This window comes from Nicotiana tomentosiformis, chromosome 11 (assembly GCF_000390325.3).
Source record: "Nicotiana tomentosiformis chromosome 11, ASM39032v3, whole genome shotgun sequence".
Classification (NCBI taxonomy): domain Eukaryota; kingdom Viridiplantae; phylum Streptophyta; class Magnoliopsida; order Solanales; family Solanaceae; genus Nicotiana; species Nicotiana tomentosiformis.
In genome coordinates, this window is record NC_090822.1 from 82,697,575 (window position 1) to 82,710,029 (window position 12,455).

The 12,455-nt window shown below is 34.9% G+C and overlaps 2 protein-coding genes across 2 annotated transcripts; both read left to right on the forward strand.

Annotated features, from left to right (window-relative positions):
• The first annotated feature begins 2,787 nt into the window (after positions 1-2,787).
• On the forward strand, positions 2,788-5,671 carry LOC104096883 (protein XRI1-like). The gene is made up of 5 exons (XM_009603334.4): positions 2,788-2,943; positions 3,047-3,207; positions 3,288-3,372; positions 3,700-3,855; positions 5,152-5,671. The coding sequence occupies exons 1-5, from the start codon at positions 2,835-2,837 to the stop codon at positions 5,436-5,438; spliced, it is 798 nt and encodes a 265-aa protein (XP_009601629.1). The 5' UTR covers positions 2,788-2,834; the 3' UTR covers positions 5,439-5,671.
• Positions 5,672-6,419: 748 nt separating this feature from the next.
• Positions 6,420-7,154, forward strand: LOC138901762 (uncharacterized). Its single transcript, XM_070189551.1, has one exon. It carries the CDS (start codon positions 6,420-6,422, stop codon positions 7,152-7,154), a length of 735 nt encoding a protein of 244 aa, XP_070045652.1.
• The last annotated feature ends 5,301 nt before the right edge of the window (positions 7,155-12,455 follow it).

Here is a 12,455-nt window from a genome sequence, read left to right on the forward strand (position 1 = left end):
TAAACAGCTTGACTAAGATAGGAGTATTATCTAACTGGATGATTAAATTTTAGTTCGAAATATTAATTAAAAATACAGAAATGAACGAAATACTTTATTTAACTATAAAGTCAAATTAAATCATTTTGCTTAAACTATTACAAAAGAATACCTACAATGTCAAGGTTAGCTATAATTTGACCTATGTCTTAGATCCTTGTATTTCCAACGACAACATTTTCAATGATATGCAACACAAACTACAATGTGATAACCCCAAATATTATCAGAAACAAATCAATCTCAGTCATACAAATTTGGATGTTTCTCACTTCACATACACAGACCAAACTTCTTGGTTCATGTTTGAAAAACACATCAAAATTTGGTCCTACATCTAACAAAATTCTTCACCTTGGGCCCACAAACCAATTTGACCTAAAGCCAGCATGACATTATATGGGTCCCACTAAAGTTTGTATAATACGAGTGCTAACCAACCCATGGAAACTCTCAAAAGATTTTGGGGTCTACTTTTTTTTTATTTTTTAAAAACTTTGGTGTGATATGCTAACTGATATGACAAAGAGAAAGCCCCACAAACAAACCTAAAGTTGAAAGGAGGAAAACAGTTGGGAACCATCAACCATGTCAGAAGATGAAAAAGTTCAAGAAAAACCATACAAAGAAAGGGGAAAAGAAAAACAGAAGCTTACATCTACACAAAAGCACAGAAATTTGTGAAAATTAAAAAAGAAAATAAAGGAAAAACTTCATATAAACACAGTAGAGTGTAATGATTCCAAGATTTAATTTGCTTAAAGATGTAGTAAAACGTTTTGATGTAGTTTACTAATAAGGAAAATAGCATATAAACTCTTCTCATCCCATTTGAATGTCTAATTGCTTTTTTTCAGATATATTAGGGAAACATATTAGTCACTATATACTACTCCATTGGATTGCAAGATTCTGTGTTTTCACGATCTTCCGTGTAAATTCTTAGTATTTTACTTTTAAAACGACAAAAAAAGGTTAATGATATTCAACACTGCTCCTTAATATATTAATCGTTTGTTCTCCAACCAATATGACACCTGATTTGATAATAGAAGTAAGAAAATCTTAAGTTACTAAACAACGTTAATCAAACGGATCTTCGGTCTAACTCAATTTCGAAAGTTAACTTATAAAGTTAGAATTATCCCTAACCATATAAGTAAAACACTACCCATTCCCTTAAACTAACATGAGACAATCTAACACCATTCCTCCTTTACACGCTTTGGGCTGGGCATCTGGCATAAACATAATATGAAAGCTAATATCAAGCAAATCAAGAATAGGATGGGTTTGATATCATAGTGAAAAATTGAAAATTCTAAATTTAACTCAGCCTTAAAAACTAATATGTGAGGCGATAATTGCCTAATATCATATACGTAAACAATAGTCCGCCCCCCTTAACTAATTTGGACAGTCTTAACAAACGAATTATTCATTAAGTTATTACTCCAGTTCTTATCCATTGGATTTTAGGAAAGAAAACTTCAATAGAGAAACAAAAAAAAGAAGAGGAAAAGCAATAAAGGGAAAAGCTGAATTTGAATTTTTGTTGTCTGGTAACTTCATGCATTGCCTTAATAGTAGCCAGCAAAATGATATCATAAGCACTGCAATTATTTAGACCCCCCACACTCACTTATTAAATCATGCAAAAATATTAAAAGGTCACCATTTAACGAATCCCAAGAAAACAAAATCTATTCCTTTTTCTCTCTTTGAATTTTCCTTACTTGCTGGCCGTTGACTGATTACTTCTAAAATCATCGCACTATCACTTTATTTCTTTTCTTGTTTCCTTCCTTGCTTTACTCCTCTCTCAATTCTCCAATGTTTTAAAAAGTTTTGTTTCGAATTTGTGAATGAAGCATAAACTTTACTAATGAATAAAGAGAGGAAAGAAAAAGAAAAGATTAAATTCCCCATGTAACATGTTAGCTAATTTTGTAGACTAATTAACAATCTGCTATGGTACCTATCTCTATGATTTTAAGATGAATCTCAAGAGCTAATCCCTAGATTGTTTTGAGGACAGTTAAAAAACTGGAGGACAAATTTGGGGGTTTTGTTTTTCAAATGCTAGAATAAGGAATAATAAAGTTCATATAGATAATTCCCATGTTTCGACAAGAATATCTGAGTATTCAACTATTCATCCCTTATAAAATAATAATTTTTCTTCATGTCACTAAGTTTTGAAAATATCATATAGCTATAGCTGATCCTAACTTAATTATGTTAGTTATGATATTTTCATTTCTTGTAGATCTACTATTTAAAAATACTTTCTTGATTATGGATCTAAGATCAAAAATTTAATGCGTAATCTCAATATTCAATATGTATTCTCAAATTCTCTTATTTTTAAAAAATTCAATCGTTTCATTTTATCAAGTTCAATATTAGCCAGATTAGTCAATATTGTCTTTTTCGATACAATCTAATTTTGTAACAACTAATTTTATTGTTGGTTGATTGGTCATGTTTTATTCGTGAAATGGCTTGAACCGATATTAATTTGAATACGATGAAATCGATCTATTAGATGAAATAAGAAGTAGCTTGTCTTAGATTTGAAAATTTTTGTGTATTGTTGTTGTTGTCACAAGTTTTGAAAATTGTAAGCACAAAATCTTCTTTTGAAACTTTAGATACCCCATTTAAGAATTCCTGCAAAATTGTTTTTTTTTTGGTGGGCCATGTATTTTGTCTCTACTTAAATATAGTAGGATTACACATTGGGGGTAATACTACACTTCTCCATCACAAAAAAATTATCAAAGGTAAGTAAAATGGGTGACCTTCACTCCATTGCTTACAGTAGCAGTAGCTGCTCTTCCCTAGGCCTAGGAGGTTGGGATTTCCATGACCTTCAAGTTTTCAACACTGACATTTCTCCATGTAAAAACTCTACTTACTTTTCACTCTTCAATTTCTCTCTTCTTCTCATTTTCTTATATATTAACCTTCAATTGTTACTGTTTTTGTTGGTATATATATATAGTTATGGAGAACACTCCACCATTTCTGTCCAATCTTGATTCTGACTTCTCCAGTGGCTATCTTCAAGATGCTTTATTCAAATTCAGTTCTAAAAGAAGACGTTTGTTATTGTTTGATGATAATGAGAATTATCAAACTAAAGATTCAAACGATTCCATGAAGGTATATAGGTGAATTATATTCATTGTCTGAATCTTTTTTTTAAAATATTTTTTGTCAATGTTTTCTTATTTTATGTGCAGAATTTGTGGAGTTCAAACATGGACCAGCATTTTTCTGAGGATTGTGATTCCTTTAGCCAGTTAACTAAGTGTGATAGCTTTTCGGGTAATTCTAATTCTTCCCTTTTTCTTCTCACTATAATAATTCTTTTTCTTGAATGACCTTAATTTAGGCTGTTAGCAATATTTTAATTTAGCTAGAAATGGAATTGAATTCAATTGTTGTTTAAGAGGCTGAATATTCCTGTTCTATTTTCTGTTTCTAAATTGAATTCAATGATTAGTAACAGCCGTTATAATTTGCACATTAAATTGAAATTAAGAGACGAGATTTCTGTTATGATAACGGAAGCAATAAAATTCATAATGATTATTGTGTGCATGGTGTTATTAATGAGCAAAATGATTGAGGAATATTCCAATATTACAACAGATGTGAAAAGAACAGAGGAGGAAGCCATCTCAGCTTCTCATGAAACTTACAATTATTCTTCAGCATCATCTCATGATCAAAAAGTGAATACTCAACACTCCAATTCTGATAAAGAAGTCCTACGACAATATCCCACACACCCCAGTTTTCCTACTGGTAACTCTCTCTACTTCTAATCATATTTACTGAATACTAGAATTATTATTTTTGTTTGTTTATTGAAGTTAAACTCATTAATTTGTTTGTTGTATTTTTGTGTGTTAGCGTTGGGTGAAATATGTCTTTGCCCGGGTGAGTTTACGTCATTTAGGCTGTGTTTTTCGTCTCAAATTATATATACATATGCAAAAAAATAGTTTAAAATGTATATGTATAATAAGAGCATGCTCAATCATTCTGAACTCACTGTCTCTACCCTTAAATTCGCCTTTTTTGGCTGTGATCGATATATAAAATGAACTCTTCTATCTTGTGTGTGTCACTGTCTTGTGTGGCTGTTTTTCTCTCTTTATTTTGTGGAGTGCAACTTTTATTTTTCATGACGGCAGAGTCATGCATATCGATTAGTTTTGCTATCGGTTTTCAAGAAATGACATACCGTTTGCCAATTTCAAATAATGTCAATTTCAAATAATGTGTTTATAATCAAATTTTCACTCACCAATTTAAAATCTCCGCCCGGGTGAGTTTACGTCATTTAGGCTGTGTTTTTCGTCTCAAATTATATATACATATGCAAAAAAATAGTTTAAAATGTATATGTATAATAAGAGCATGCTCAATCATTCTGAACTCACTGTCTCTACCCTTAAATTCGCCTTTTTTGGCTGTGATCGATATATAAAATGAACTCTTCTATCTTGTGTGTGTCACTGTCTTGTGTGGCTGTTTTTCTCTCTTTATTTTGTGGAGTGCAACTTTTATTTTTCATGACGGCAGAGTCATGCATATCGATTAGTTTTGCTATCGGTTTTCAAGAAATGACATACCGTTTGCCAATTTCAAATAATGTCAATTTCAAATAATGTGTTTATAATCAAATTTTCACTCACCAATTTAAAATCTCCGCCCGGGTGACCTTCTACCTCAACAAAGGATAACACATTTGCACTAGCGGCTCTGTTTTGATTTTTACTATGTATTCTGTTGCCGTTGTTTCTGTGTAAGATAGACCAAAAATTGATGAAATAATAGTACAAGTATGGCGTTCCTCAAAGTTATATCTATGCACTCTTATGATCTGTACGGTTTCACTTTTTTTTAAAAGCCTTACGTTACCAAAAGCCACTGACCATAGTCCAACATTAACTAATGCCGTTATTAACTTATAATTTTGGTATTTGAAATATATTCGTAACTGTAGCGCCATTAATTACGGAGTATAATTATTTTCCAATTATAAAGTTGTTAGGTTAACATAGTCTAATAAGTTATTTTCTTAATTATTTGAAGGAGGAAGTGATCAGAAGAGATCAAAGAAAAGGATGACAGCAAAAGTGGTGTATCCATTTGGCGTAGTGAAGCCAGGAGGACAGGAAGGGGACGTGACGTTAAACGACATAAACGAGAGGATTCTGATGAGGCCGACCCGACCGGTAAGGCATCCGGTCGGAGATTTCGCCTGTCGGCCAACAGTATCTCCGACCGGACCGGGGTTGTCCGGCAAGACTGTGGTGGCACTCACTAAAATTCATACCCAAGGGAGAGGGACAATCACAATTATAAGGACTCGAGGTTGAGCAAATAGAGGACCTAGGATTGACTTGTCAATTTCTTAGAAAATTTTCTAGAGGAGGGGTGTGAGTAGGGAATTCAGAATTTAGGAGGAGAATGTGTAGTTAAGTTTCTTTCGGGGGGGTAAAAAGCAAGTTTATATGAAATGTATAGATATGGAGGTAATTAAGTGGATGTATAGATCATACTTACTCCTATGTTTGTTACTGAACATTAGAATGAAACATGTTTTGCTTTAGATTTACTTCTGACAATGAAAGATTTCCTAAGGACTGTGTAGATCTTTAAAAGGACGTTCTTTGTACGTAGTGACCAGAATGGATTGAACTCTCTGGATTGAACTATCCAATTAAAGTCGAAAAGCCACTCGCTCGACTGAAAAAGGTTCTAATATTAAGCTAAAAATTTATATAATAAGAATCGAATTAATTGTGGATTTATTAAAACAAACGAGTAGTAATTTTTGTTGATTTATTACTATGAAAAAATCTCAGCTATACATGATGCAAAAGTTATTTGAAAACTTAAATTGCTAAATATAAAATTGGATATATTATTAACTCCTAAATTAAAAGTTAGTGTTAGGTTGTTGTAAATGAGCTCACCGATTGTACAGCTGTCACCTAGGTCTTAGATCATAGTTAGGCTAATTAACTAGAGTAGTTAATTTGTTAATAGTCTGTTAGTTATATATTAACAGTGTAAATTGACATTGAGGCAGTTAAGCGGAAATAACATAAAATCATTCCACAATTTCTCTCTACATTTTCTCTGCAACTCGATCTTCTCCACTCGCTTTCATCTAATTCTCCAAATCTGTGAGAATTAACCTGGTATTAGAGCTTTAATCGTATGAATCAAGGGGTATTCTTCGCGGATTTAGTCGAAAATCGAGAGATTCACCGAAAATTTGCTTGCTGATTTGTGCCCTAATTTCAATGGCGAGAGATACAGTCGAAGAACAGGAATTTGCTGAATAATCAAATATGCAGGAATCGATTGTGATTGATCACAATCATCCTTTATATCTGCATCCTTCTGATGGACCGAGTTCGCTAGCATTGGGAATTCAATTGATCGGAATGGAAAACTATACACTTTGGAGCCAAGCTATGGAATTTTCGTTGCTAACACGAAACAAGCTGGGTTTTGTTGATGGTTCGATCACCAGAGATACCAATGGAACTAGGTTCAATCATCTATGGGATCGTTACAATGCAATTGTCAAATCATTGCTAAGGCACAACGTGAGTCTCGATTTGCTGAGTGGTGTTCTGTTTCGCTCAAGTGCTCGAGTAATTTGGGAAGACCTTCGTGAGAGGTTTGATAAGGTGAATTCTTCACGAATGTATTATCTAGACAAAGAAATTTTCACCCTAACTCAGGGAACCTCGTCAGTATCAGCGTATTATTCAAAGTTAAAAGATTTGTGGGATGAATATGATTCAATCATCCCTACTCCACCTTGTGACTGTGAAAAGTCAAAAAAATACCTTGCGCATTTACAATATCAACGACTTTGGCAGTTTTTGATGGGCTTAACTGATGGCTATAGTCAAGCTTGGAGCCAGATATTAATGAAAAACAAGGCACCTTCTGTGAATCAGTCATATGCCATGATTTTGCAAGATGAGAATCAAAAAATGGTTGCTGGTAGTCAGACTATCCCTATTGAGTCCATGGAACCAACTGCCTTGTTTACTTCCAGGAATAATACTTAGAAGCAGAAAATAAATTATAACATGAAGTGTGATTTCTGTCACATGAGGGGTCATACTAGAGAGGGTTGCTACAAACTTATGAAGTGCGACTACTGTAACATGAAAGTCCATCTCAAGGAGAACTGCTATAAGATTATAGGTTATCCAGCTGATTTTAAGTCAAAAAAGAAGGGGGCTTCTATAAGTGGTCATTTGGCTAAAACAGAAGTGCAGTCAGTACAACAACCATCAGTGCCTCAACCTCTTGTTGTTTACACCGGATCAGTACAATCAGATTTTGTAAATGCTAAACAACATGTCATCCTTTTTCAGACTCTAGTGCTCACATGGCAGGTACGTCTTTTCCTAGTGCACATATGGCAGGTACTTCTTGTTCTGTTCCTACAAAGGAATCTAGTTGGATAGTGGATATTGGGGCTACTAATCACATGATTAGCAATAACGGTTATTGTTGAATGGTATTGAAATAGGAAGTTCATGACAAGTTCAAATGTCAACTAGAGAGTCTGCTAGGATTACTCATATTGGGGACTGTCAGTTGACTGGAGGTGAACTACTTAAGGATGTGTTATGTGTGCCCGATTTTAAATTCAATCTTTTGTCAGTTTCTAAAGTGACAAAGGATTTGAATTTTTGTGCAGCATTCTATCCTGACTTCTTTGTGTTACAGGAGTATTTCAGTGGGAGGTTGAAGGCGATTGGTAGAGAACAAGATGGCCTATATGTGTTGAAGTCAGGGTCCGGGAATGCCTTTATTACTCACAACAAATTAATGGCAGTACAAACAACTACATATTCAAAGATTTGGCATAAATGATTAGGACATGTTCCCATGGCTGTACTAAGGAAAATTTCCTTTTTTCAGAATAAGTCTAGTTTTACTTTGGACAATTGTGATGTGTGTTCACTAGCTAGACAAACTAGGATTTCTTTTCCAACACATGCTAGCAGGTCCACTGAACCATTTTAATTGCTACATTTGGATGTCTGGGGTCCTTATAACACTGCTACTTATGATGGCATGAAGTATTTTCTTACTGTTGTGGATGACTTCTCTAGATGAACTTGGACATTTATGATGAGAGTTAAATCAGATATTTCTTGTTTGCTTAAATCATTTATTGTTATGGTTTTGAATCAGTTTGAAAAGAAGATCAAGGTGGTTAGGTTTGATAATGGTATAGAGTTTTTTAACTTTACTTGTGGAGCTCTTTTTAACACATATGGGATCATAAACCAAAGGTCATGTCCGTACAGACCCCAGCAAAATGGGGTGGTTGAACGAAAGCATAGACATATCCTTGAGACTGCTAGAACCTTTAAGTTTTAAGGTGGTTTACCCTCAAGATTTTGGGGTTATTGCATTGAAGCAGGAGTGTATATCATCAACAAAGTTTCCTTGTCTGTTTTAGATAATAAGTCTTCCTTTGAGGTTCTGTATAATCGTATTCTCTCTCACACACAGTTGAGAATCATAGGATGCTTAGGTTATGCCTCTACTCTACCCAAGTAAGCTAGGTTTAGTCCTAGGGACATTAAGTCAGTTCTACTTGGTTATGGTGTCTTTCAAAATGTCTACAAGCTTTATGATCTTGAGAAACAAAAGATCTTCATCAATAGAGATGGTCGTCAATGAGTCCATCTTCCCACTCAAGACTGCACAAGGCAATTCTGAGATGTCTTTTCCAGAGGAGGTTGATCCTTGCAAATTTTCTATAGATGCTTCCACTCTTCATGTTCCTCCCTTGTCCTCTATTGACTCTTCAGTACCTGCAAGTTCATCTAGTGAGGTTGACCAGTTGTCCATAGAGGCCACAGAGCCTTCTAATTCCTCTAATAATGTTACAATGCTTCATGATCCTAATTCCTCTACTAGTGAGGCCATGCTTCCTGATCATGTTCCTGCTTCACAATCATCTTCATAGGAGCCTATTCCTGCACCATCTACAGGGCCTCGCAAATCTAGCCAAACTTCTAAGCCACTTATATGGATGAAGGATTTTGTCATCCTTGCCAAGCCTCAAGCTGCTCAAACTTGCTCTTATCCTCTTTCTGATGTGATCTCTTATGATTCACTTTCTTCCACTTATCAAAGCTTCCTCACCAGGTTCTCAGCAGAGGGTGAACCCATAACTTATGCACAGGCAGCCAAGGACCCGCGCTGGGTTCAAGCAATGCAACTTGAAATCAAGGCATTAGAGGATAACAACACTTGGAAAGTGGTTCCTTTGCCATAGGGGAAGAAGGCCATTGGTTGCAAATGGGTCTATAAAATCAAATACAAGGCCACTGGGAAGTGGAAAGGTTCAAGGCTCCATTAGTAGCTAAATATTATAGCCAGCAGGAGGGCCTTGATTACCAAGAGACATTCTCTCCCATAGTTAAAATGGTGACTGTACGAGCTGCCATTTCTATTGCTGCTGTCAAGCATTGGACCATCCACCAAATGGATGTCTACAATGCTTTCTTGCAAGGGTATTTCCAAGAAGAAGTCTACATGAGCTTGCCACAAGGATTCACCTCTACAACAGGGAAACACAATGCATGTCGACTTCTTAAATATTTATATGGCCTTAAACATGCTTCAAGACAGTGGAACTTGAAGCTTACCACTGCCTTGCTATCTTTTGGATTCATTCAGAGTCACCTAGACTACTCCCTTATCACCAGGAGATCTTGTGGGAAGATTGTAGTGATCTTAGTGTGTGTGGATGATCTCCTAATCACTGGTGATGATTTGAGCATGATAGAAGAAACTAAAAGCAATCTGCAGGAGAGTTTCAAAATTAAAGACTTGGAGAAACTCAAGTACTTTTTTGGCATTGAGTTTGGTCGAAGTAAAGAAGGTATCCTTATGCACCAAAGGAAATACGCCTTAGAGCTTATCTCTGATATGGGACTAGCTGGAGCAAAATATGTGGGTGCTCCTTTGGAGCTTAGTCACAAGCTCACGTCTTCTGAGTTTGACAATCACGTTGGTGACACCTCTGATGCCTTGTTGAGTGATCCTAGTATTTACCAGAGATTGTTGGTAGGCTTTTGTACCTTCCAATTACTAGGCTTGACATTGCTTACGACGTGCAAAATCTTAGTCAATTCATGCATTCTCCAAAGGTTTCTCATATGGAAGCTGTTGTTCGTTTGGTTCGATATATATTAAATCTTCTCCTCGCATGGGTATTCTTATGTCTGCTGTTCGTTTGGTTTGATATATATTAAATCTTCTCCTCCCATGGGTATTCTTGTCTCTGTTGTTGCTGATAATACGTTGACAGCTTTTTGTGATATTGATTGGGCTTCGTGATCTATCACGAGGTGATATGTCACAAGCTATATGGTTAAATTTGGTGCGTCTCCAATTTCTTGGAAGTCCAAGAAGCAAACCACCATTTCTAGAAGCTCTGCTGAAGTAGAGTATCGAAGTCTTGCTTCAACATTTGCTGAGCTCGTATGGCTCGCTGGTTTGTTCAAGGAATTTGCTGTGGATAATCAATTGCATGTCTCTCTACATTGTGATAGTAAGTCCGCTATTCAGATAACTGCTAATCCTGTGTTTCATGAGCGCACTAAACGCATTGACATCGATTGTCATTTCTTTCGCGAGAAGGTGCTTCAAGGCCTCGTTCATATCCAATATCTACCATCCTCTTAGCAGCAAGCTGATATCCTGATTAAGGCCCTCACCATCCTTCAACATCGTTATCTTTTGTCCAAGCTAGGGATGAAGAACATCTTCATCATCCTTAGCTTGAGGGGGGTGTAAAGGAGCTCACCGATTGTACAACTGTCACTTAAGTGTCCTTAGGTCTTAGACCATAGTTAGGCTAATTAACTAGAGTAATTAGTTTGTTAATAGTCTGTTAATTAGTTATATATTAACAGTGTAAATGGATATTGAGGTGGTTAAGCAGAAATACCAGAAAATCAATTCCACAATTTCTCTCTCTACATTTTCTCTGCAACTCGATCTTCTCCGCTCGCTTTCATCTAATTCTCCAAATCTGTGAGAATTAACACTTGTGTCGGAATACGAATTGGCAATTGTACGTGTGGGCTTTGCTTCCTTTGGTTATTGCCGTAGATCTTCTCCTAAACTGTTCACCTTTTTTTCTTCTCCTTCTTGTTAACCCCGTCAAGTAATGCTTCTATTTTCTTGAAAAGGAAACTTAAATAAATTGGAAGAGTACGAGCTAAAGTTGTTTTTCTTTTCTTTATAGATTTGTTATTTACCATTTTTTTTTTATCAAACTCTTCTAATCTTTGTGGAATTTGAAATTACTAGAAAGAGACATCAGGAGAAAGCTCATAAAGATATAAACGTAAAGGGTTAAGGACTTAACGGTTAGCAATTAACATTGGATAAATTGTAAATTGTTTATTAAAATTTTATAATCCCTAAGTAATCCCTTTACATCATGTTGACAATTTTGTCATACCAATTTGTAAAATGATCAAATACGCGTCAGGCCTGTTTTTAGAAAAATTTAAAAGAAGTGGCAGGTTATGAGAAAAAGAAATAGTTGGAGGAAAGCAATGCATGTGACTAAAGTTAACTATCCCTTTGACTATTGCATCCTAAGGCTTTATATATTATGTTGAATTGGTAAGGGGTGAAGGGATAAAAAGAAAAAAGAAAAAAGAAAAAGAAAGGACCATAAGGAAAAAGAAAAATACAAAGAGAAATAAAGGAAAAGGTAAAGCGTTGATAAAAATTCCTTGACAAGTACAGTTGCTGTGTGGATAAACAACTCTGGCATTCTTTTATCTGGCATTCTTTTATTTTTAGTATACCCAAAAAATAATATATTTCTATATGAGATTATTTTTATTTACACAATTTTTTATAGTTTGTTTTATATCATAAATTTTAACGTCTTCCTTTGTTTCTTTAATTTCGTGCTCAATTGAATACATTTACATAGATTGAATAGGAGGGAGTAGTTCATTTCTCATTTGAACTTTTAATAATGAATTTCGATGAAGTGAAAGTCAGTTTCCTTAAGAGAAAATAGTGATTTAACTAATAATATTGTCGGAACAATATTTAGAAGATACAACAATCATGCTTTACCAATGTCGCGTCCTATCCTTTATATAAATGTACATATTATTCTCAAATATTCATAAACTAAAGCAGTCCGCATTGTAAAATGATATCTTAATGGTTGCGGAAGCACAATTATTATGGGGAAAAAAGAATTACTCGTTAACCCGTAAACAAAGTTAGTTTAGTTGATTACTGAAAAAACATTACCTGTCACGGTGTCACCCATTTCACACTTCAAGATTCCTTCAGTTTCT

Excerpts from the sequence above, each read along its gene's own strand:
- LOC104096883 (XM_009603334.4), top strand. The coding sequence starts at position 2,835 with ATGGGTGACCTTCACTCCATTGCTTACAGTAGCAGTAGCTGCTCTTCC. Across the intron at positions 2,944-3,046 it reads CAACACTGACATTTCTCCAT|TTATGGAGAACACTCCACCA; the intron begins GTAAAAACTCTA and ends ATATATATATAG. Across the intron at positions 3,856-5,151 it reads ACACCCCAGTTTTCCTACTG|GAGGAAGTGATCAGAAGAGA; the intron begins GTAACTCTCTCT and ends AATTATTTGAAG.
- LOC138901762 (XM_070189551.1), top strand. The coding sequence starts at position 6,420 with ATGCAGGAATCGATTGTGATTGATCACAATCATCCTTTATATCTGCAT.